The sequence below is a fragment of the Saccopteryx leptura genome, chromosome 2, assembly GCF_036850995.1.
Source record: "Saccopteryx leptura isolate mSacLep1 chromosome 2, mSacLep1_pri_phased_curated, whole genome shotgun sequence".
Taxonomy (NCBI): Eukaryota; Metazoa; Chordata; class Mammalia; order Chiroptera; family Emballonuridae; genus Saccopteryx; species Saccopteryx leptura.
The window spans coordinates 106202597-106228218 of NC_089504.1; the positions used below are offsets into that span (position 1 = coordinate 106202597).

General features: G+C 38.5%; 1 protein-coding gene and 1 non-coding gene across 2 annotated transcripts in view; both read left to right on the plus strand.

Moving 5' to 3' along the window:
- The window catches only part of LIN7A (lin-7 homolog A, crumbs cell polarity complex component), a 141810-nt gene extending 118499 nt beyond the window's left edge, over positions 1–23311 (plus strand). Inside the window, exons 5-6 of the mRNA XM_066368487.1 lie at positions 12704–12922; positions 17815–23311. Of these exons, the coding sequence (XP_066224584.1) occupies positions 12704–12922 (219 nt within the window). The 3' untranslated portion in view covers positions 17815–23311. The remainder of the gene's footprint in view (positions 1–12703; positions 12923–17814) is intronic.
- A 603-nt stretch (positions 23312–23914) lies between these two features.
- Positions 23915–23990, plus strand: TRNAT-AGU (transfer RNA threonine (anticodon AGU)). The gene has a single exon. It is a non-coding gene; the product is annotated as a tRNA-Thr (tRNA).
- The last annotated feature ends 1632 nt before the right edge of the window (positions 23991–25622 follow it).

Here is a 25622-nt window from a genome sequence, read left to right on the forward strand (position 1 = left end):
CATTTTTTAAAATATGTGAATATTTTTATCCCCTTCTAGATTTAAGCTGTACCTCCTTAACGACAAAATTCTAATTAAGAATGACCTAGGCAAGTACAATTAAATAAAATAAATAAAATAAAATAAAAATACCTCCAATGTGATTTGGGTATGAATGAGAGGGAAAGCCTTAGAAAGAGAAGTTGGAGAGGCCAGCTGAGAGTAGAGAATAAAGGTCGTGAAGGTCCTTGAGGGCCGTTGTAAGGTGCTAGCACTTTATTTTGAGCAAGAAAATGACCTACTAAAGAATATGTGCTCTTTGAGATGGACTTGGACTGATGGGGAGATATACTAGAACGGAAGAGTAAAGGAAGGACATTCTAGGCTGAAGGAATAAACCTGTGAACTTATGGAAACATGAAGACAGGTGGTAAATTGAAAGCATGGTATTGTTTATATATTTAAGATGAATATAAAGAAACAGAATTGGGTCCTGGCCTGTTGGCTCAGCGATAGAGTGCCAGCCCAGCATGTGGAAGTCCTGGGTTTGATTCCTGGTGAGGGCACACAGGAGAAGCCACTATCTGCTTCTCTTCCTCTCTCTCTCTCTCTCTGTCTCTCTTCTCCTCCCACAGTCATGGCTCGAATGGTTTGAGAAAAGTTGGCCCCTGGTGCTGAGGATGGCTCCATGGCCTTGTCTTAGGTGCCAAAAGAAATGGCTTTGTTGCCAAGCAGTGGAGCAGCAGCCCCAGATGGGCACAACATCACCCTGTAGGGTGCTTACCAGGTGGGACGCAGTCAGGGTGCCTTGCAGGAGACTGTCTCTGCCTCCCTGCCTCTCACTTAATAAGAAAAAAGAAAGAAATAGAATCAGGCCCACCTCTTTGAGGGAAGTACTTTCCTTGCTCTAAAACATTATAATTTTCAGTTTTGGAAAATGAGGAAATAATGTGAGGGCTAAATGAACGTGCGTTGATTGTGTGCATTCTGTGGACCAGGTTTAGTACCTGGCACTTTACGGAGGTGTTTCATTAACTCTTAAATGACACCTTTGAAGAAAACGTTCCTCCACTGCTTTGCATGTTTGGGCACCGAGGCTCAAGAGGATGAAATATATTGTCCTAAATCATACAGCTGGTCATCTTTGGACCAACCCTCAAAGCCAGCTCTCCCAGATTAAGTAAGTAAATGTTGGGAGGGTACTGTGTGCTGCACTGGGTCCTGGGGAGAAACTGTCAACACGGCACAGCCCTGCCCTCAAGGACACAGTCTGCCACAGCTGTGTTCTTCCTGCTCCTCACAAGGTATGAATCCAGGGCATGGAAAGACCAAGTGACTCAGACCAAAACCTAAAGGAGAGGTTAGACATGGGAGGAGCTGGAGGATGTTTTAAAACCCAGACAAGACATTGCAAGAAATAAGAAGGAGAAGGGAGTGAGATGGCACAAAGGGGGAATGACGATCAACCTGTCCTGGTAGCTGACTGGCTATGAGCTGAGGGCAGCATAAAGCTGTGTCCAGGGTGTCCCTTTGGGATGGCTGCACGGCTGGTGACAGCAGGAACCAGAGAGGATGGGTGACAAGAGTCTTTGTAGGTTAGATCCAATTAGAGCATTTTAAGTAGGATTTTTTTTGTAGATCTACCTGAAAATCTTTGTATAAGTCACTAATGACAAATCCTAAAAATATTCAGTGGGTGTGCTTTTAATTGGAAAAGACATTTATATGCAGAGCCAGTAAGATATTGGAGGATGAACTGGAATTTCTTTTTAAACTTTCCCTTCTCCTGCAAGAAGGCATCTGAAATGTTGAGTCTCTGCAGTTTAATTAAATGTTATCGCTAATATTAACGTTTCTTATGTATGGTGCACAGCAACGTAAAGGTCCCTGTCGCTTCACACTTCACAGGACATGCACTTGACAGCTCTGGGCACAGACAACTTTTGCCTGAATTTGTTGGGTTTCTCTCATATGCTTTGTATGTATTAATTGCCTGAAAACCTAGGATTCTAAAACGGGTTAAATAATAGACTGTATCCTTTGAAGGGTTTGGCTGAATAATTTCAGAAGCCTATTATTGTCTCTATGACATCCCTTAGAAAACTATGGTCTCTGTGAGATCACTAGAATAAGATGCTGAAAGGAAAAAAAAAAAAAAAAAAGCTACTCTGGTTGATGGAATTTTGGTGTTCCTGCAGCGTAATAATACATGCTGTCGCCTAGGGAGAGGAGATAGGATGATGAATTCCAAGCTTATTAGTAAAATAAGGTTTCCCAAAAACGTTTATGCTAAGCATATTTTTTGTTTTAGTTGAAAAGTTTCATAGAACCTTCCAGCTTTGCCATGACTCCACCACGATAACAACCTGGTGAGGAGTCTTTGAAGTGTGGGCATTGGTATTTGTCCCCGGGTTTCAGCCAGTGTCCGGAGTTGCAGCACATCAATATTTAAAAGCCCTCGCCTGAGTCTGGGTATTTCTTCTAAACTAGTTCTGCCATTCATTCTAAGTCCAGCTCCACCATCCTTGTGATTCTGCAGTGGCAAGAGGTAACACTCCCCGGTACCAGGTCTGCCTTTAGGCAATGGAGGATTCAGCTGGTTGTCACAGTTGGCAAAACCGATACCCAATTTCTTGTTGAGTTTGACAAAACAGTTGTTAAAACTGCGCTTGTCATCAGGGTTCTCTCTAAGGTGGGTGCCTGGACAGCCACCCAATGTGGAGATCACAAATTACATTCTTCACTCTTTTTTAATGTTCATCTGTGCAACAGTGTATTATAAGCTCCCGTAGTAATGTTCATTCCATCCATAGGTGAAAAAAAATTGCAAGTGAGGATGCCAATCAAGAAGTAATATGGAGGCCCTGGCAAGTTGGCTCAGTGGTAGAGCGTCGGCCTGGCGTACAGGAGTCCCGGGTTTGATTCCCGGCCAGGGCACACAGGAAAGGTGCCCATTTGCTTCTCCCCCCTTCCCCCTCTCCTTCCTCTCTGTCTCCCTCTCTTCCCCTCCCGCAGCCGAAGCTCCATTGGAGCAAAAGATGGCCCAGGCGCTGGGGATGGCTCCTTGGCCTCTGCCCCAGGCGCTAGAGTGGCTCTTGTTGTGACAGAGCGACGCCCCAGATGGGCAGAGCATCGCCCCCTGGTGGGTGTGCCGGGTGGATCCCAGTCGGGCGCATGTGGGAGTCTGTCTGACTGCCTCCCGTTTCCAGCTTTAGAAAAGTACCAAAAAAAAAAAAAAAAAAAAAAAGAAGCAATATGGAGATATCTTAAATAACAGTTTTATTGTTTTTGTCAGGTATTGTTTATTTTTAAATTTTTTCATTAATATTTAAAAACTCTTTCTTATAGTCTAGTTTTATATGTCTCTTTCATTGTTCTTATTTAAGTATTGAATGCATGAAATAATAAACTACCTTTTTGGTATATCATTTTTTTATACTTAAAACGGTCATTAGAACAGAGAACTAGTTGTTAAGTTATTTGAATCCCACCACAGCCTTTAGGGTCTTGGCAGAATTACTGTGAGCAAAAACAATGCAGGTCCCCTCTACCTACTCTTTCAAACCTTTCTCTTCACTCACACCTTTCCTTGCCTTCCCTTTTGGTACTCAATGGCCCACTGCAGACGTCATTCCCTAGAGTCACGCTGTCCATCAGTGATTTGTCTACTGTTTCCACCTGGATCCTCCTGACCCCAATACCTGACCTTTCCACCCTGTCACTCTGGCTGGACTAAGGGTTGGTGTGACGATTGATTTGATTGAGAAGTGACACTACGTTTTAGTGACTGCGATGTATTTGCATGTTTTGGCGCACCTGTAGAAGCGGCAAGTATGGACAGGTCCTCTCCGTGGGTATGTGAGAGGTGGTGGTTATCACTCGCCCACAACACTTCCCTTACACCAAACCAGACCTGCCTGGAAGCACGTACTGAGCATCTGCAGTTTTGACATTTCTGCTCCTGAACAGTTGCAGGAGGCAATGCTTTTTGGGGATTTAGAGTCACCGAGTGTCATGGTTGGGTGTGGGCAGGCACACGATGCATTTTAGGAGCACAAGTCAGTGTGAATCATAATTGGGAAGAGTTCCCTCTAATCTCATCTTTTGGGATGAAATTTACCACTCAAAAACTAACAGACTGATTTAAATAGCTCATTCTGTAGGAATATTTTTATATGTGGCTTTGCTCTGTTTTTAAATCTCGAGTGCTCATGTCTGTACCAATGAAGATGCTTGTGTGTGTATGTGCGTATGTGCATATATGTGTAAGTGCATGTGTGTATATATGCATATGTACATGTATGTATATGTTTATTGTGTGTATGTGTGTGTGTGTGTGTGTGTGTGTTTAATCTTCATCCAAAAGGGATTTTTTTTATTCTTTTGGTGCTAGAACATGAGGAGTTGAGCAGAGTTACTGTAAAGCATTAAAACAGATGAAGTAGCTGCATTTGTTTCCAGTTTTAGTCTCCAGACTGGAAAAGGGTGGGGAGATCCACCAAATATTAGATTTGTGATTTCTGGCACAGATTTTATTTTTTTAAAGCTTTTGCTTCCTTTAAGTTTTCTGCCCTTGGGCCTGCTTCTCTTCGCTTTCATGTTTCAAATACTTTTTCTTATTTATAACTACGCTCACAGGATAGAAATGTGTGTAATTATGTACGCTTCTTTCCCCCATTAACCTCTTTGCTCCTTTGCAGTGTTCGTTCACTTGCTGATTTTCCCCCTCCAGCTCGCTCACTTTCTCCGTGACCTATCCTGTGATCTCTCCTGTGACTTCCCGGGACCCCTCCTCTCCTTAACTGAGGGTGACATGGCAGACAGACTGAGAGGAGCCGTTCTTCATGAACAAATAATGATCATTTATAATTAGCATATTAACTGTATTTATGGAAATGATGCCTCTAAAGTACTTGACTGTGGTTAGAAGCAGTTGATTTACCTAAGTAGTTTTCAACATTTTTCCAGTGAACATCATACATTATTAATTCATTTGGTAAACTTTTGCTTCCTAGATAATATAAAGGAAACTTCAGCCTACCGCAAAGGCAAATCATTGTTGTTGATGTTGTCTTTAAGCACCTAGAGCACCAGCAAGATTACTACAGAGGAAATTGAGTAATCTTGAGTAATTCAAAAGAGTTAGCATTTGTTGTACCCTTTTAAAGGGCCAGATGTTCTTCCAAAGTGCTTTGTATATATAAATATATTAAATTTAATGTCCGTAATGATTCTATTAAGTAGATACTCTGTGGTGCCCATTTTACAGATGAGCAAACTGAGGCTTTTATAGATACTAAGCACCTCATGTGATTCACAAAGCTGACAATGTATACACACACATATACACACATACATACAATTTATATAAAAATGTATTTATTAGGCTAAGTAACCAGTACTGGGTTTAATTTTGAGCTTCTTTACTTAATAGTGCATAGTAATTTATCAGTTTATAATCATTCTGCTGTCACTAGACTATCCAAGGGCAGGATGAGTCTTATTATTGTGTGTTCAGTAAGTAGTCAATGAATAAACTATCTCTCTCTCTCTCCTCCTGCCCTCAGACACTCGTGACAGCAGCATGATCATAAAGGGATAAAATGCTCTGCACTGAAATAGCTATTCATATTTATGCAGGAATGAAGTACTATGAAACAGTATTAGCATATTTTTCAAGGTTTGAATGTGATACTTTTTATGTACTTGCCACTTTTCTTCAGCAAAAGATAATATACAGTGTATTTAGAACAGGACATTAACATATTTGAGAAAAGGAATGGATCAAATGGTCACAAAGGTTTTTCTGAACGTATCATATGTTTGTGCAGGGATATTTCATTTTTAATTAAACACCCAATGAAAATAAGATTTTTTTTTAAATGACCAAAACTTCTGACAATAGAGCTACACCAAGGCAAAATTATAAGATCACAATATTTTACCTATCTAGCCCTCTTTCTACTCTGAAGAAAAACTTTAATAGGGAAAGCCACAATATGGTATTTGCTTTCTCTTTATTATCTTGTTTAAAGCTATGGATTGATAGGTAAGGGCTTAGTCTTCATTTCGGTTCCATCTATTCTACTTACTACCCGGAGACCTGAAATAAATTTCTCAAGCTCTCCATTATGTTTCTTATTGAGTTGTTATGAAAATTAGATGTGCACACATAACACTTAATAAATGCTCAATAAACATTAAAGCACACATGCACACACACACACACACACATACACATTATGTTCAGACACACACACTTAATTTGAAAACACCATAATGACTAAAAGCAAAACTATCATAAGAACAAAATGATCAACCACCATTACCTTTGTGGGAAAGGAGTAGTTCTCTCTTTGGCTCTTTTGGATCTTTTCAAAGCTGGGAATCGTCCACCGACAGTGAGTCCTTCACATAGTTTCACGCTGCTCTTTCACTGACCAGCTCATACTGTTTAGAGTTAGGAGTTGACAGATTTTGCCTTCTTATTAGTTCTCATTCTTCTACATCACACACAAAAAAACGAGCTACCATGGTCTAGATTAACTAATCTAGAAAAACAGAATGAGGTTGTTGGAAGAGAAGTCATCAAGAATAATGAGATCAGCCTGACCAGGTGGTGGTGAAGTGGATAGAATATCAACCTGGGACACTGAGGACCCAGGTTCAAAACCCTGAAGTCACTGGCTTGAACGTGGGATCATAGACATGACCCTATGGTCACTGGCTTAAGCCCAAATGTCACTGGCTTGAAGCCCAAGGTTGCTGGCTTGAGCCCAAGGTCACTGGCTCAGCTGTAGCACACTGGTTAAGCACATATGAGAAAGCAATCAATGAACAACTAGTATCACAATTACAAACTGATGCTTCTCATCTCTTTCCCTTCCTATCTATCTGTTCTTGTCTTTCTCTCTCTGTCTCTCTATCTCTCTCTTTCCCTTACTTGAAAAAAAAAATTATGAGCTCAATTCTAGCCCTGCAACTAACAAATTTATAAAATGGGCCAGGGTCACAGCCATTCTTGCCCTTTGTTTCCTTATCTATTAAGTTGCAAGGAGATAAACAAGATTGTTTCTAAGGGCCTTTATAGGTATGATGTTCTGAGTATCTCAGCTACTTATTTGTACTCAAATATTATAATCCAATAGCCTTGATAACATTTATTCCCTGATAACACTAGGGCCCTTAATCCAAAGGAATGACTGGTTTCATTTAGGGAATCTATGCATAAACCTTGATTATATATGCCTAGAATAACTCATAGATATAGCCAACTCTTGGTTATCCAACAGCATTTAAACACTTTATCTATCAGCAAGCTGTGTCAGGATTATGTTCATGTCATCCCCACAGGGAAAGACCTATCTACAGAAGACCTGGGATGGGCCACTGTACAGTGACTATGCCAGATAACTCCCCAGGGAGCACTCCTCCCCAGGGCAGGCATCTCTTCCATCTCAGATCTAGCAAGTATCAAAATTTAATAACTACCAAAGGGTAGAGAGCACACATCATGAGTGAATTTATATATGCAGCATAATCCAAAATTCTCTCTTATTAAGAGAGGATTTGTCATCAACCAGGAAATAAGGCATACCAAGAAATACCATCCATTTTGATATCTTACGATGTGTGGAGATAAAAAATGAGTAAAATATTAGAATGCAGCCATGTTTAGTTTACCAGCCACAGATTTGCTAAACCTATCAAGTTAACTGATTTTTAAAGCTTCCTAACTTAACTACCGCAGGAGATTTCTAGTGACACAAGTATGCTCCTGGTTATTGACTGAGCTCATTTTTTCCCCAGCTTCCTGAATGAAAATATATTCCTTTATATCTTATCATTATAGCAGGTCCAGTTCTTATGATTTTTTTTATCAGTTTAGTATTTTATTAGCTTGTATTTATGCATTTGGAAATGGTGATAAATTTATTTGAGTTCTCCTTAAAATGATTATTTTGTGTATATATTTTTTAATTTAGCAGGAAAAGATGGAAATATTTTTAGGATAAGAATGTCTGTTCTTCTTAATGTATTTTATTTTAGTGAATGCTCATGGCCAGACTAGGCACAACTGTGGGGTAGGGGATATTTCTCTTCAGGGGCTTTTCCCTTTCAGAACCATCCTTCTCTTTGGTCTGAGTATGTGCTGGGTACTTAGTACATCCCCAAGCCTTCTTCACCAGCCCTTACCTCCTTCCTAGGATCCAGCTGACCACATGCCGGTTGGAAGGTCTTGTTAAATTAATCCATGCCAGTGACATCCTCAAATTTCAATATGTACGAAGAAACTCTAAAAGCAAGGGAATGAAATCTGAAGTGTAGAATTTCTTTTAGAAAGTATAAAAATTTCTTATAAGATGTATAGACTTTCAGGTTTTGAACAGAGGAAGGGATGTTACTTTAAAATTGGAAGCCTTCTTAGGTTACTCAAGTCACTTAAGGGCCACATTTTCATTCTCTGTGAAAGGCTGCTGCTATGAGTTTTTAAGGCAGATCAGACTTAGCCAATTGTTATAAGTGACAATTCCTGAATCTGGAGGGATATATAGATATAGATATAGATATAGATATAGATATAGATATAGATATAGATATAGATATAGATCTGTGATAGAAACAGTTTAACTGTTTACAAATATATTATTATATTTTAAAATATGTTTTAAATATGCATCTTCAAACAAGGCATACTTTAGGAGTAAGACAGAAACTAAGTCAAAAGTAGGAATAAATGATCAACTGTCAGGGCTGAAAGAATACCTGTTAACAAGTGTTTTTATATCAATGCGGATACCCTAACTGAGCCCATAGTTTGGCCTCTTTTTATGCATGGAACAAGAACTCCGTGTAGTTTACTTCTTGCTTCTTAACTTAAAAAGGATAGCAAGAAGAGAGAAAACTGCCTTATTCTTATTAAAAAGTTATACTAAGGTATAAAAGGCACATCAGAGATCAATAATAGGCTAAGGAGACAAACATTATCTCAAGAATATTCATAACATAGGCAAAGTCAAACATAGGCAAAGTCAGTGAATAAAAGAGAGAGAGAGCCACCCAGCATAACTTTTGAGAAAAGAGTTAAGAAATTTGGGGGGCAACAATGAAAAAACAACTGAAGAAGTGTTTGAAATAATACATTCTTCAGACGCACTTATAGTTCTTCAAATCTCACTGGAAGAGATACCTCTTAGTTTCTATTATAGTGTTTAATTATGTAGAAATTTATATTATTTTAACAGTGCATTTTTAGCAATAGAATGAAGATCTTTGACACCTTGCCCAGATTCTAGGTGACGGTTCTGTGTACTGGTGAAAAAGACAAAAGGTAAATTAAAGCAGGAGACCTATTAACTCTGCTTAGTCCGAGTCAATGTCTAAACCAGACACGGAGTGTCAAGGCAAAAAATTTGGATTCAAAGACCATGGAGTCTTGTGTTCATAAATTGCTAAGGGTGTATGGGGGAGGGCAGAGCCAGCGGTGGGAGAGGTGAACCTTGACAGTTCTGCAGGGCCAGGCACGGCACACCAGCCATGTAGCTCTCCACGATTCACGGTGGGGAGAGCCTAATGGCCCCACATATTGGTGCCACAGCCCTCCTGTGGCAACTCGAAATTGCAGGCATAGCCTAAACTGGGATAATGGGCCTCTGCAGGCCTGGCCTAGAAGTTCCAATCCTATCAAATGAAAGCAAGTAGAACAAAAGCCAAAAAAGAAAACTGGAGATTGGTCATCAAGCCTAGAAAACAATGAGCCGTTGTAACTAAAACATATAAACATCTAAGTTTTAATATGAAAAAGAAAATGAGGAAAGGGAATGGACCACCAAATCGCCTGGTTTTCCTTTTAAACGAGAATTCCATACATTCACAATTCATGTTGAGGGAAATTACAAAGAAATTACATGCACACTGAAAATAGAGTTTATATTGTTCAAAGTTTCTCCTATCCTTCCTGTTCTTGCAAAGAACAATCACTAGTCAAATAAATGCTTAGTAAACATCTGCTGAGGGACCAAGTCAATGATGGTGTGAATAATTAAAAGAATGGATGAATCAGTGAACAAGCCTATTTTCTTGGCTGCAGCCACAGATAAAGATTCATTCTGCCCATCAGTTATTTATAGTAACCCAGCCTTGGCGGAGGAGTGGTTATATAAGTTGCCTCCAGGGCTCACGATGGTCATCTCTTAAACTCTTAATATCTGCCTGGTTTCCTGACAAATGACAGGCCATGTTTCACAGGCTGCTGCTGCCGGCCTCATTGCTAAACTCAACCCTGTTTTATCTCAGTCCACAGCCACTTCGCTGAAGCAGACTGCAGAATGGAATACAACCTCTTTAATCTTCCTATCTAATCTGTATAATAGTAGGAATATGAATCGCAAGAATAAATTGAACAGTGCTTCAAATGCACATTATCATTTTGTAACTCAATACACTATCCATTTTTCATTCCCCTTCTACTTGGGTTGTGAAAATGTAATCTCAGTCAGTGTGGGTGGCCTTCCCTGCCAAGGCCGTGCCACTCTAGGTGTGCTGGTGGCCTGTACCTCTTGGAGCTTTATCCAGGGAGCAAATCAGAAAGGCCTTTGTCCTTCAGTCCTGTAAAGTAGAGGTTATGTCATCTGTTCTGGGGTAAGCTGAGAGGGAAGGGCATTGTCTCTTTTTCTTAGAGTTCTATAATGTCTGAAGACAATTTTCCTCAGTCTTTCTTTTCCCTCATACTGGGAGGAGAGGTCTCTCTGTGTTTATTTAGAGCAAATATAGTTTCCCCAACTACTGTCTATGCCAGGGGGGTCCCCAAACTATGGCCCGCGGGCCGTATGCGGCCCCCTGAGGCCATTTATTTGGCCCCTGCCACACTTCTGGAAGGGGCACCTCTTTCATTGGTGGTCAGTGAGAGGAGCACAGGATGCATCCACATCATGTGCTCCTGGAGTACTGTATGTGGCAGTGCTGCAAAGCACGGCGTCGCTCACGTACAGTACTACTTCTGGTGACGCAGGACGCACGTGTCACGGCTCCGGAAGAGCGTCATATCACTTGTTACAGCTAGCAGTTACAAATATGGAACCGGACATTGACCATCTCATTAGCCAAAAGCAGGCCCATAGTTCCCATTGAAATACTGGTCAGTTTGTTGATTTAAATTTACTTGTTCTTTATTTTAAATATTGTATTTGTTCCCGTTTTGTTTTTTTACTTTAAAATAAGATATGTACAGTGTGCATAGGAATTTGTTCATAGTTTTTTTTATAGTCTGGCCCTCCAACAGTCTGAGGGACAGTGAACTGGCCCCCTGTGTAAAAGTTTGGGGACTCCTGGTCTATGCCATTATGTTCATAGTATTATTTTGAAACTCAAAATCCAAGAATTGATTATTTTGTTTCTTATAACTACTTTATAGGTGTATGTGCATCTTTGATTTTATTATTCATAAGTTTCTTTGAAAGTAAAACTATCATAAAAGGTTTATTCAAGGGTGCCCTCCAAAAACAATTGTGCCAGTTTTTGTTAAATTATTATCAGTGTCTGAGGGTCCCATTTCTTACATTCTTGTCAATACACTATATTTGGAAATACATATTTACCATTTTTAAGCTAAAAATGAAATATTTTTTGTTTATACTTCTTTGATTACTAAGAAGCTTGAACATTTTTTTCATAGGATAAATGAACACATGGTTTTAAATTATTTGTCCTTTAGTTCACATGCCCATTTTGCTTAGATCTTTATTGACTTATAAGAGCTTTTCATTTGAAGAATATTAACAAATTGACTGTCATATATTGAAAATTTTTTTGTTTATGGTATGTTTTTTACCTTTTATGGGGTGTGAGAAATAGAAACTTAAAATTTTTGAAACTGATTTTGTAATTTTTACCTTTGGTATTTTTACTTAAGAACTACTTTTCATTGTAAGCTGATGACTGCTCACCTATATTGTATTTTAGTTTTGTGGGGGGTTTTTTACCTTTAAATTTCTAATCAGTGATTTTTAACATTGACTATGAGATTGGAGTAATTTAATTATTGTTTGTTTAAGCATCATTATTTAATAATATTTTCCCTTTTGATTTAAATTTCACATTTATTATATAATAAAATTGCATATGATGGATCTGTTTCTGACTCTGTTCTGTTCTATCTCTTACTACACCAATAAGACTCAACTTTACTCATATTATAGATTCTTAATAAGTTTTAATACCTGATAGGAAAGTCACCCTTCATTACTATTTTTTAATTTTTTCAAAATTTTTATGACTAGTACATTCTTCCAAATAAAATTCAGACATTCCATTCTAAATGTTAACATTAGAATTTTAGTCTTCAGTATTTCTCACCCTCTTAACTTGGAGCCCCATTCAATCTGCTCTGTACCCTACTAAATCCTAGATTAATTATAGTTCAACTACAAAAGTACTAAATAAAATGATGATAGCAATAAATCCTACTTGCCATGCCTTTTTTTTTTTAATCGAGTTTATCAGGGTGATGCTGGTTAACACAAATATACAGTTTCCGGTGCTCATTTCTACGCATCTCTGTACGCCATATTGTGTGTTCACCCCCACCCCCAAGTTAAGTCTTCACCGTGCCTTTTTGAAATCTCAAACTTTGAGATTTTTTGATATGATAAACTAACCAGATTTGTTGCTCAAGAAAAAGAACATGGAAGCTTTCCCCTTTTAAAAAATGTCACTGTCTTTTCAGAGCGTGGAAGGCGAACACCATGAGAAAGCTGTGGAACTGCTCAAGGCTGCTAAGGAGAGCGTCAAGCTGGTGGTGCGCTATACCCCCAAAGTCCTGGAAGAGATGGAGGCTCGCTTTGAGAAGCTACGGACGGCCCGGCGTCGGCAGCAGCAGCAGTTGCTAATTCAGCAGCAGCAACAGCAGCAGCAACAACAAACACAGCAAAACCACATGTCATAGGTGAGAAGTGCCTTCTTTGATACAGGGAAATTCCATTACATAGTCTAGATTTTTTGCTGTTGCTTTTTTTTAATATAATTTCTTAGCTGGAGCAAAATTAATTATTTTTAATGATCCAAAAAAAAATCAATCAACCAAATAAAAACAATAATCTCAGAAAATGTAAACACTGTAGTTGCTTGCTTTATGTGTTGTCCAGCCATATTCTTGCATATGTGAGATAGTTTGGAAAATAATATATCTTGGGAGGGTCAGGGACAGACTATTGATGCCTTCATATAAATTAGGAAAAAGCATTTTCTGAGCCATTCTGACTTCTGAGGTCTTACTAAAAATCTTACAACATTATGTTCCTGTGGTCATCTTCGGATGTATGCAACTTGGCCATAAATATTTGTTGGACCAGTATCATTTCTGTGTTCCATCAACCTGCATTAAATCACTTCAGGTATTCCTTTTGTCACATCATCAAAGACATTTTAATAAAAGGCATTTTCAAACTATGTTTTTTCTTGCACAGGACATAGTAAAGCTCTAAGTGAAGATGAAATTTGTGTTCATGCCTACCAAGACACCACTTTCAGTCAACGTGGTTGTGGCCCCTTGAGAGAAAACTGTAGTGACCACTTCAAGTACAAGCAGAATTTATAACCAAAGAGACCTATATTAGGTCTTGGTCAACTTTTAATTAATTTACATGTCTAAGGATTTAAACGGGATTTGCTACACTTGCTAACTCACACTGGTTGCTTTTGCAAAGAGATTTGAAGCTAATTTGATCGTTTTACTTTGAACAGATAGATTGTTGTTGTTTTTTAAGTTTGACAAGTCTAGCAAAGATCAGGTACAGCAAAAATTTGTCAGATATTATCTTATTTATCATACAAAATATAATTTCTGTTCTCTGAATTAGAAGATTAGAAATAACTTTTAAAAATCTGAGATGATAGGAATTGTAGAGTAATTAGCAATGGTAACTGCTGTATACAAATGAAAAAATATGTTGTATGCAGGTAGTATGTGGAGAATCTCTCTTCTATCTACTGCCAAAGTAAAATTCTATTAAACTAAAATGCAGTTATTCTTTTCTCCCACTTCCATGTTCGATAATCAGGAAGAATAGAACATATTTTCTAAAATGTAACTCATTTGATCACTATACAATTATATTACAAAAACTTAGAGAATATGAATATGTTTTTTATGCTATACACACTTTTCTAATTATTATTTTTCATTTACAGTTTACATTAAATTTTATTTTGTATTAGTTTAAGGTGTATAGCATAGTGATTAGATGTTCTTGTACTTTAAAAAGTGGTTCCCCCAATATTTTAAGTACCCACCTGGCACGATTAGGTAGTTATTTTAATATTAGTGACTATATTTCCTGTGCTGTGCTTTACATTCCCGTGACTATTTAGTAACTACCAAGTTATAGTTTTTAACCCCTTCACATTTTTTCCTCAGTCCTCCAACCTTCTTTCCCTCTGGCAACTATCAGCCTGCTTTCTGAATCTATGAGTCTGTTGCTATTTTGTTCATTTATTTTGCTCTTTAGACTCCATATGTAAGTAAAATCATATGGCATTTGTTTTTCTTTGCCTGACTTATTTGACTTAGCATCATACCCTTCAGGTCCATCCAAGCTGTCACAGATATCAAGACTTCATTCCTTTTTATAGCTGAGTAATATTCAATTGTGCATATGTATCACAACATTTTATCCAGTGGTTTATTTACAGGCATTTGTGTTGCTTTCATATCTTGGCTATTGAAAATATTGCTACCATGTACATAGGGGTGCATATAATCTTCTAAATTAGTGTTTTGGGAGTGTTACATTTATTCCGCTTTAAGCATCTCATCTTTTAAAGCCTGACTTTAAAAGTCTGAAATATACTATATATTTCACCTAGATTACCAAAGAACAAAAGTAGAAAGGAAAAGAAATGCTTTTTGAGATGTCAGCATCCTGAGAAAGCCGAGAGCACAAGCCTCTTCAATGTCTCTGACCTCCTATTGCTGGAACAGGATGCAGAATCCACTTACGTTCAAAACCAGGCTGGATCTGAGAAGATTTACAAAGCAGCTGGCATTTGCCAGAGGCCTCGCCAGCCAACTTTTTCTTCCTCCTGCTCTTCAGGCCCTCATTTTTTTATTTTGTCCACTACTGACTGTTCCATACTTCCCACTACCGCTGCCACAGCGCTGCCTGGTGATCGGACCCTGAGAACGCTGTCTGAGCTGCCAGCCCAGTCACTGGGCCCAGAGTGTGACTGGTAACATGGAGCCCAAGGAACCCTAGTTACGAAGCTGAAAACAGAACCAGGAATAATAATCATGATACTCTATAAAACTTATTAAACAGTTAGGGTGTGCCAAGAACTCTTTTAAGAACTTCACATAGATTAAATTGCTTAATCTTGACAATAATTCTATGAATTGTAGGTACTATTTTTCATCTCATTTTAAAGAAGTCATGTACGACTTTTAAAAGTTTATACGTTTCCCAACTAGAGAGTGATAGGATAGTGACTCAGACCCAGAAACATGGACTTTAGAGTCTCATTTTCATTCTTTTTTTTTTTTTTAAAGAGAGAGGGAGATGGGGAGTGGGGAAAGGGGAAAGAGAGAGAAAGAGACGCATCAACTCGTTGTTCTATTTAGTTGTCTGACCATTGATTGCTTCTCATATGTGCCCTGACATGGCTCAAGCTGGTGACCTCGAGATTGAGCATGTGACCCTGAGATCCAACCGGATGGAGCCAGTGACCCCAGGATAGAACTGGCAACCTCGGCACTCCGGGATGACAGTCTGTCCACTGAACCACTGGGCAGGGCCGGAGCTTCTTTTTCTTACCCACTGTCCTACTCCACCTCTTCCATCAGTGTTGCTTGCCTTTATATTACTCTGTCCCTCCTCACAGACACGGTCACATGAGCTTTCCAGCAATTCATTCTCATGCTGCTTAGAGTTGGAGTTATCCAACTCACCCTCCCCACATACATCCAAAACAGTACCCATATTTCAAAGTACTTTATTATCACAGCTGTATTAGTTTCTTCTAGCTATCCTAAAAAATGACCACAAATTCTGTTACTTAAAAGAACACAAATCTATTATCTTGTAATTCGGTAGGACAGAATTCCAACATAGTTTTTAGGTGGCTCTAGGGGAAAAATCATTTCCTTGAGGTTTCCAGTTCCAAAAGGCTGTTCACATACCTTGCCTTGTGGTCTCATCGTCCATCTTCCCAACCAGCAATGGTAGTCAAGTCCTCACACTGCTTAGCACTGACCTCTGCTTCCATCCTCACATCCCCTTTCCTGACTTTCCTCTTCGTTCCCCCTTTCACTTTTCATTCCATTGGGCCCACCTGGCAATCCAGGATAATCTCCCTGTTCTAACTTCAGCTGTTCAGCAACCTTAATTCCATCTACAACTTCAATTTCCCTTTACCGTGGAGGTAAAGGGAAATTACCCTCAGAGATTCTGAGGATTAGGAAGTAGTCTTAGTTGGGGTCCCTTATTCTGTCTACCACAATGGCTCATTTAAAAGTTAGCAAAGCAATTTGACCAATAAAATTTATACTAATATGAAAGGAAAAAAACAATACCCTGGTCAATTTATAAGTCATGGGAATGAGAAAAACAAGGAGAACACTTGGGGCAGATGGTGGCTCTCAGCAGGTGCTGCGGGACCTGCATTTTGGCTGCCCCTGCTCTCTCAGCTGCTGGCATGTTCCTCAGACCCCTCCTGATGGATGAGGAGATCCAAGACTCTTACTAAAATGTACTTGTTTTGAGACCTATTCCCTTGGGCCATGTAAAAAAAAAAAATATATATATATATAATATTAAAATCAGAATTTCTACATATCTGTCACATGGGACTGATAGGAAATTATTTAATCTGAGGTTCAGCAAAACAGTCTGTTGTGGAGATTAAATAAGAAAAAGCAGCTGAAACCCTAACAAAATCCATGGCAGTTAGTGAGCCCTCAGCAGCAGCAGCACTGGTAGTGTTGCAGTTGCGGAAATGTTAGTGACGGATGTAATGTGCACTGTCCTGCTGGGTGTCTCCTGAAGCAGCACAGAGGCCTCCTGCGTGGCTATCACTCCCGCTCTGTGAGCCCCATGGGCCTGCAGACACATCCCTAGCAGGCATGCCGCTGGAGTACGAGCCCCTCCTCACACACTTCCACATCAACCAAGAACAGTGTGTTAGCATCTGTGTTGGGCATGGTTCTCTGCATTCATCGAAATAAAAACACCTGCAGCTTTCAAAACAAACAAACAAAACAATGGAAAATTGCTGTCTTCTCTGAAAGAAATGACTCCATCGTGATGGAAGATCGACAGGTCTCAGAAGAGTGTTTGGAGCGGCTACTCCCCCAAGTCGGACCATATGGGCAGCCGCCTCTTTTGTTGTCAGGCTGATCTTGTGGGAGAACAAACGGGCTTAATATCTGCTTCAGAAAAGAAACATTGGTACTTCCTGCCTGTCAGAGGCGTTGCTGGTTGTACCTCACCGAGAGCACCATGCATTGCCCTAAGAGTCATAATATAAAGGTTATCTATTCTTTGCCTTCATGAAGAAAAGTAGTTACATGAAATAGAGAGGATAAAATGCTTTACAATTGAAATGTTTCCAACTGGTGTGTTTTATTTCATTTTAGGGACTAACTGGTGTCCTTTGCATCCTCATTCGATAATTACTTCCTTTGCAAACATCAAACAATTTTTTTTTCCCTATGTGGTGGATCGGGTATGAATGATAATCCCTGCTGTTCTCACACAGCACATGTTCTTTTGATATTTTTAGCAAATCATAGTGGACAAAGAAATGCTAATCACCAATTTCACTCTCTTCCCCCATCCCTTTCAGGTCCTTGAAGAAAAAGCTACTTGATCAAACATCCGATAGTCACAAATTTGAAACCGTGCTTCAGAATCCCAGCACACAGTAGAAAGAAAAGACAACACTGATAATTATAGCTGTCAAGAAGCTGTGAACACGTGGTGTATAAATTCTTTACCAAGGCAACTCGACACCTTCTTTCTCTGGGGCAGAGCCCCTGCTGCTTACTGCTCTTTACACTCACAGACCTTCCATTCCCTGCGGCGGGAATTCTCCGTGTGGCACCGGAGAGCTTTTCCAGTCTGCAGACTGAAACAGTATCAGAATAAAGTCTGTGACTTTCAGATGAATCACCAGGGCCAAGATTAAGAGAATCTTGGGTCTTCTCTAGCTTTTCCAGAGATGAACAAATCACTCATCAGGCTGTAAACCAAACTGCATCAGTTTCTATCTTGTTGCCACTTAAACCTGCACATTGCCCCTCACATCCGTACTGCTGAGTTGTCAGAATTAGAAGTTCAGTTAATTGCAAAGTCAATCTCCTTTCCCCTCTTGAAAAACGACAAGTAATTATACTATATTTATGCTCTTTTCAGGTTCTCGAAGCAATTGGCATTTTTAGTTTCTGTTTCCATGAATTTTATTATGCATTAATAGAGTGGGGCAGTACAGCTCAACTTTTAGTGTGCTAGAAGCAAGGATAGAGAGCTCTAGTACTGTATTTTTTTTTAATTTAAGTATTGCTTGTTTCTATTATTAATTGTAACAGAATATAATGTATATTTATTCCACAAAATATATATTATCAGAGTGTATTTGTTACAAACTTAGGTCTTTTCTTACCAAGTGTTATGAACCTGGTAAGAGAATAATTAGCAAAGTATCTAGCTTCATGAATTGATCCTCACTGATATTTATATATAACCCTGCTTTCAGTATTTTTTTTAAGTTTTATATTTTTGATCCATAAACTCTAGAGAAATTTAAGCTCTTCCTACCTACACTGATGTGCTGTCCTAGAAGTCTAGTTGATATTTTAAAGCCTAGAGCTTAAAAAAAACCCAAAACTAAATTATAATACCTGTGCATATATATACAAGTATGTATGTCATACAAAGTTTAGATCAGTTTCTCCAAATATAAAATGGATATTTTTGGCAATCGAAGATTCCAAAGTAGTATTCCTTTTAAAATTGGGCATATGTAAATCAGTAATACTAATACTGTGAGTGGAAAGATACTGCTGCGTCTAGAGGGCAAAGACGCCTACTTCATTACCAGATTCATGCAGGTAAATAGACAATGAGATCATCATCTTTCAGAAAGTATCATATAGTGGAAAATGATCTGTTAGAGCCACATATACCGATCATAACCTTTGACTTCTGATCAATGTAGGCACACAAATCTGGTTTTACTTTATGGGACAAACAGGAAGCGATAATTATTTGGGCACTTAAATACTTGAAGCACACAAGCATACCTGAACAAGAGAATAAATATCCAGTTGAAACATTCTGGATAGATCATTAAAACTGAGGCAAGGATTTGAATATGTTTTTTTTTTCAAACACAGTAATTGGTTCTCCAATATACATTTCACATTTCAGATATATTAAATTTAATTAATTAAAATGTAGAAAGCCCTGTTTAGGAACTGTTTTCTTGAAAATAAAATAAAACCAGCTAGAATTGCCCAGCATGTTTTAGTTAGCCCTGTCAGGCGGGTATCGTCAATGCCAAGTTCTGCCTACTCTTCATAGTCCATCACCCAACCGAGGATAAACGGCAAGAAAACATAAGGTGCACCAGTTTCAACAAGGTTCAGCTGTGGAAACAGAATCTCATTCTTGAAGACCTATCATTTTATATTAGCTAGAACTGGGGGGAGGGGTGGGGAGGACCCTGAATGTTATATAAAATAGGTTTACAAAAGACACAAGCATGACTAAAGGGAATGAATGGAGACTGCTTGAGTAGTATTCAGTTTGAAAGAGATACTTCTCATTTTTATAAGAGAAATTTAATAAAACATATATTTTAGTTATCATTTAACAAAGAAATATGAAAGCTATTTAGGTGATGCCACAGATTCTCAGTCAGGGAAATCACTGAATCCTTGAAATGAGAAAATGGTTATGTTAACACATTTTAATACATTGTATAAATTTGGAGCTTAAGGTGAGTGTGTTTTTATTTAGCCATGTTTACTTAATGTTAAATTATGTTTTCTTATCAATATAAATATTTTCACAGAATTGGAGAACAAATGAGCAGATATCTTTCATTTGTGTTTTCTCAAAATTTTTGGATTTTCATGCTTCATTTGCATAATGTTAAGTGCTAATAAATGTATGCCAGGCCGTTCTGTCACAGTGAAGGGGCAATCCATCACACCTGAAACACCTAAGGACAAATTACATATCCAGTGGTCCTGTGTACAGGTGATCAGTCAAAATGGACAGTTTTCTTCAGTGAAACCTAGTTGTTGAAATGCAAATCTTCCCCTAAAGTTTTATTCAAAAGTCACCATCAGTAAGACCTAGAGAGGACCTCTGTCAGTTTCCAGTTTCCTTGATCCAGAGAGAACAGAAAAAATTACAACTTGTCTTAATACTCCTAATTATTTATAATCATCGCAGAGCTACTCACGTGTCCAAAACCATATTAAAGACATCATTTGCTCTTACATGAAGCTCTGTCTTTAATATAATAAATTAGATATTAATGGGGGGGGGGTATCTCTTGTGACTATTCATCAGTGATTCTGTTGAATTTTAGTTCTTTCCCCTTGGTCATATCCGTGGCCTGATTTTACTAAACTCTTCTGCTAGGATTTTGAAGGCAAATACCCGTTCTGGAACCTTTCATTGGGGTATTGATATTTTAATTCTGGTAGCATTTGAAATAGAAATAGAACATCCTCAGGGAGATAATGAGCTTAAATTACAATTGACTTTGGGAAGAATAACAGACTTTTCGTGCTTCAGCGTGTAATCAATAAGAAATTCTCTGTGTGAATTGCCACTATTTTGTAAGACAATGCTAAGATCTGAATACAAAATCCAGCATTCAGGGGCTTCAAGGCTGTCTCTGGAAAACTTGCCTAGAGATTAATTGCACCAATTTGCAAAAGCACTTGTCAACCATGACAAATCAAACAGGACTGAGCTCAGTTTATTTTACTCAGCCGAGCCTATAGGACTCCAAGACGTTGTAATATTTTGTTGACATTATTTTAAACATCTATAGATATTTGTAACTATGTGAATAATGCCTGAATTTTTTGTCTTTAGCTAGTTTGTGTTTGTCATACAGACACAGCTTGTTAGACCAGCGTTAGATAGCATTGTGAAGTAGGAAGCAATGTAAAGATTCAGGAAGGAGGCCAACATAAGGCAAGTTCTCCCCAAACTGGTATTGTCCTCCTCATTTCAGCCCTACCTAGGATACAAATTCAAGGAGAAAGGGCCGTGACTGTCTTTTGGGCTGCTGTATCTTTGGCATCTGATATAATGTCTGGCATAATATAGGTGGTCAATAATTGTTGAATGAATGAATGACAGAACAGATGAGTACACAAATAAATTTGCCTTCTGATAACTTGAAAATTATTACCAACTTACACTAATTGGAACTATAGTTTCTGAATTTCATAGTGAGAACTAGCATTTTCTCTTCATACATATATAGCTTTTAAAAGTATGAGTTTGGAATAAACTATTTCAAAGTCTTCAAGGTTTTGAGGACAATTAAATAGGAATAATGTTTTGGGGAATCTGAGTTTTTACAATAAATAAAACTCAACCTTTCTAGGTCTTTATGAAAGCTTCTTGACAAACATAATCCAAACATGAAACTCTATTAATAAATTTTTTGAGAGAGAGGCAGAGAGAGAGAGGAACAGGAAGACTGTGCTGTTCTTGTGTGTGCCCTGACATGGGAATCAAACTGCCAACCTCCATGGTCCGGGACAGTGCTCCAAACAACTGAGCGATCCGGCCAGGGCTTAATTTTTATTGAATTTTAGAGAGACTGGTTGGGGAGGGGGAGAAGGGATATATTTGTTATTACACTCAGTCATGCATTTTTTTGTTGCTTCCCATGTGTGCCCTGACTGGGGATCAAACTCACAACCTTGTTGTTTTGGGATGACACTCTTAACTGACTGAGCTAACCAGCCAAGGTTCCATTAATAAATTTTATAAAATATTATGCTTTTATTTTTAAAAAAGAGAAGTCACATTATCAGGCATAATATCCCCTTTAACATTTATTAACTTTTTTTAAGGAGTTCATAGTAATTGGTGTTAACCATTTCTAAATCATGTTTTCTAAACATCACTCTCATTTGATTCCTGGAATGTACCTGAGTTTAAGATTAATCACGTAGCTATTAAAACTTTTCCATGTGTTTATTCACTTAAATATTTATTGTGTACTTAATATGCGCTAGGTTCTGGAAATTCAATGGCATTCAAGACAGACACCGTGCCCTCATGGAGCTTACTGTGAGGAACACAACACGTACTCCAGGAATGACTAAAGTTTCCTGTTCGTCAGATCCCTCTTCACAGCTGATATAGGAAATAAAACCCCTAGCCCCATGGAAATCATGAAGATTCCACCCATACATTTATGTGAGCTTGCTTTTCTAAGCATGACACTAAAAAAATACTGCTTATCCATATACCCTAGTTATACCCCAATGAAATACATAAGTAATAATTTACTCATAACTAACATTTAGCTCTTACTAGGTTCTCCTGAGCTCAGTACTTTCATAGACTATCTCATTGAATCCCTTCAACAACTCTACCTAGTAGGTTCTATTTATAAATGAAGAAAACAAGCACAGATATGTATGTGACCTGTTCAAGGTCACACAGCTAGCAGGTGGATCTCAGATTTGAACCCACACAGTGTAACACAAGAGTTCATGTTTCTAATCATTATCTGTGGCTTGGGGGGCACCATGACATTAAAATAAGTGAGTTACTATATATAAAAATACTTTAAAATTGTAAAGTAGTATACAAAAAAATAATTTGTAAAGTATTAACAGTCAAAAAACCATGTCAGTGGCAGAAAGAGAATACAATCTTATGTTGTCACTTTTATGAAGAACACTTCAAGCCAGGGACATGGTTAAAAGTACAGATCCAGAAAATGTCTGACTTGTGATAAATATTTTAATGATTTTTCATAATTATTTGTTGTTAGCCACTGTGTATTTTTGGTGCTACAAAGAAAACAAAAACAAAACAAAACAAAAAAATCCTGAAAGAAACAAAATCCCTTTGTTATAAGGGCTTATAAAAAAATTCACAGTGTGGCAATGATTCAAGGATAGTTCACATTTATGGAGAAAGATTGAACAGTACTACTATTTTCTCACCATTGCATGTGATCTTGTCTTTCCAATTGTTTTTATAATTTTTCTGAAAGCGCTACAAAATTGTTCAGTGGTTCAACCTGACCAAAGTGGTATTATGCTGCTGGGAAGTAAAAATATTAAACACCAGACTGGAAGAATTGTCTTCATTGTCAGATGACTTTAAGTTCTTTCAAAGTATGGATATAGAATGATTTTTGGATGCTGAAGGCACCTGAATATTTGGACATGAAGTTCCATGTGTGTTTTTCTATTGTAAACAACAGAGTGGGGTCATACTATTGATTGCTTTAGGTTCTAAAGCCAATATTAAAGGCAAATTGAGATTGGTCTGAGCACAGTCAGGTAGATCAGTGCCCACACTTCTAGAGGCTGGCAGGAACTGACATCTTCTGTGGGGACATAAACTCCTGGCTCCCATCTCATTCACTCACAAACAGGAATCCCATGCATTATTTGAAAAATTTTTTTAATTTTTATTGATTTTAAAAAGAGGAAGGAAGAGAGATAGACAGGAATACTGATCTGTTCCTGTATGTGCCCTGACCAGGCATCAAACTGGCAACCTCTGCACTTTTGGACAATGCTAAAACCATCTGGCCTATCAGGCCAAGTCACATGCATTATTTAAATGTGTTCTCTCTCTGACCCTCCCAGTTAAATGGTCATATGATGCAACTTATGTGCTGGTTTATATTGGTGGAAGCAAGCCATTGTCTTAAAACTTTTTCTGCCCTGGCCGGTTGGCTCAGCGGTAGAGCGTCGGCCTAGTGTGCGGAGGACCCGGGTTCGATTCCCGGCCAGGGCACACAGGAGAAGCGCCCATTTGCTTCTCCACCCCTCCGCTGCGCTTTCCTCTCTGTCTCTCTCTTCCCCTCCCGCAGCCAAGGCTCCACTGGAGCAAAGATGGCCCGGGGGGTTGGGGATGGCTCTGTGGCCTCTGCCTCAGGCGCTAGAGTGGCTCTGGTCGCAACATGGCGACGCCCAGGATGGGCAGATTATCGCCCCCTGGTGGGCAGAGCGTCACCCCATGGTGGGCGTGCCGGGTGGATCTCGGTGGGGCGCATGCGGGAGTCTGTCTGACTGTCTCTCCCCGTTTCCAGCTTCAGAAAAATGGAAAAAAAAAAAAAAAAAAAAAAAACTTTTTCTTTCATGCTTTCCTACTATCAATTAGTTCATTCTAAATAATTAGCATTTGGGGAAGATTAGCTTTACACATAATATACCAGTAGAAAAATTCAAATGTCTCATGTTCAAAATCATACTCGTTAACTTCTCTCGAACTCCCTTTTGACATCTTTCATCTTTATTTCTTTCTACTGATATTACCATTCTCTGTACAAATGTAATCATCCTTCTCACTTGCCATTCGCATCAATTCTTACTTCATTACATTTTTACCTTGATAAAGTCTCTTGAAGCTATCTTGCCTTATTTTCACATTTTCACTATTCCTACCTATACGTAGACCCCACTAGGACTTTTGCGAGCTTTAAACTTTTTCATTTACCTCATCTCCCCACTTTTCCCCATATATTGATTTTAGATAAATACCCCTGAAGCCATTCCTTTACTCAGAATCTTCCAAGGGGTTGCCCATTACACATGTGCATGCACACACACACACACACAAATCAGATTCTTAGTCAAGATTGAACGAAAACACTAGTACTGTATGGGGAAGGACAACATTAGAGTGCCTTCCCGACCATATACAGCATACAGAACATGAAATGTGATGACACTGAAATCTGGTGCATGGACTGTGAAATAGAAGTCATAGGTTCCATGACACTAAAAATATCACAAATTTTTCGAGACGAAATTAAGCATAAGGAGAGAACAACAGTGTTGCATGGTGAAGGTATCTCCCAAGACTGCATTCAATCATGACCCACCAATTATAAAGTATCTGCTTGATGTGTGTGTGTGTGTGTGTGTGTGTGTGTGTGTGTGTGTGTGTGTGAATGTGCGGGGTAAGCTACTATGCTAACATTAGGAAGAAGTATGGTTTATGATGTGTATTTCTCTGCTATATAACACTGCTCTTTTAGCCGTCTTGTTCTAATTTGCAGTTCAAGTTGACTAACCACATATTCCTAAAAAAATTTCCCAGATTTCCCTACCCTTGATTTTTTTATTATTTCTGAAAGGCCTCTTTCTTTACCCTGTCTTTGCCTGAAAAAAGTATCTTCAACTTTAAAAGCCCATTTCCAATGGACCCTCTTCCAAGAAGCTTTTTAAAATTTTTTTTTAGACCTGATGTTATCTACTCCATCATCAATCCCCATTGTGATAGCTGAACCCCTGTTTAGGTCTTTTCTTAGCTTTTCATATACCCATTAGTGTCTTTATTATCTTAATTCCCCCTGTAGTTGCCAGTTATGCTTGAATGAGTGCTTAATATTTATTGAATGGAATTACCTGTCACTTGTCAACT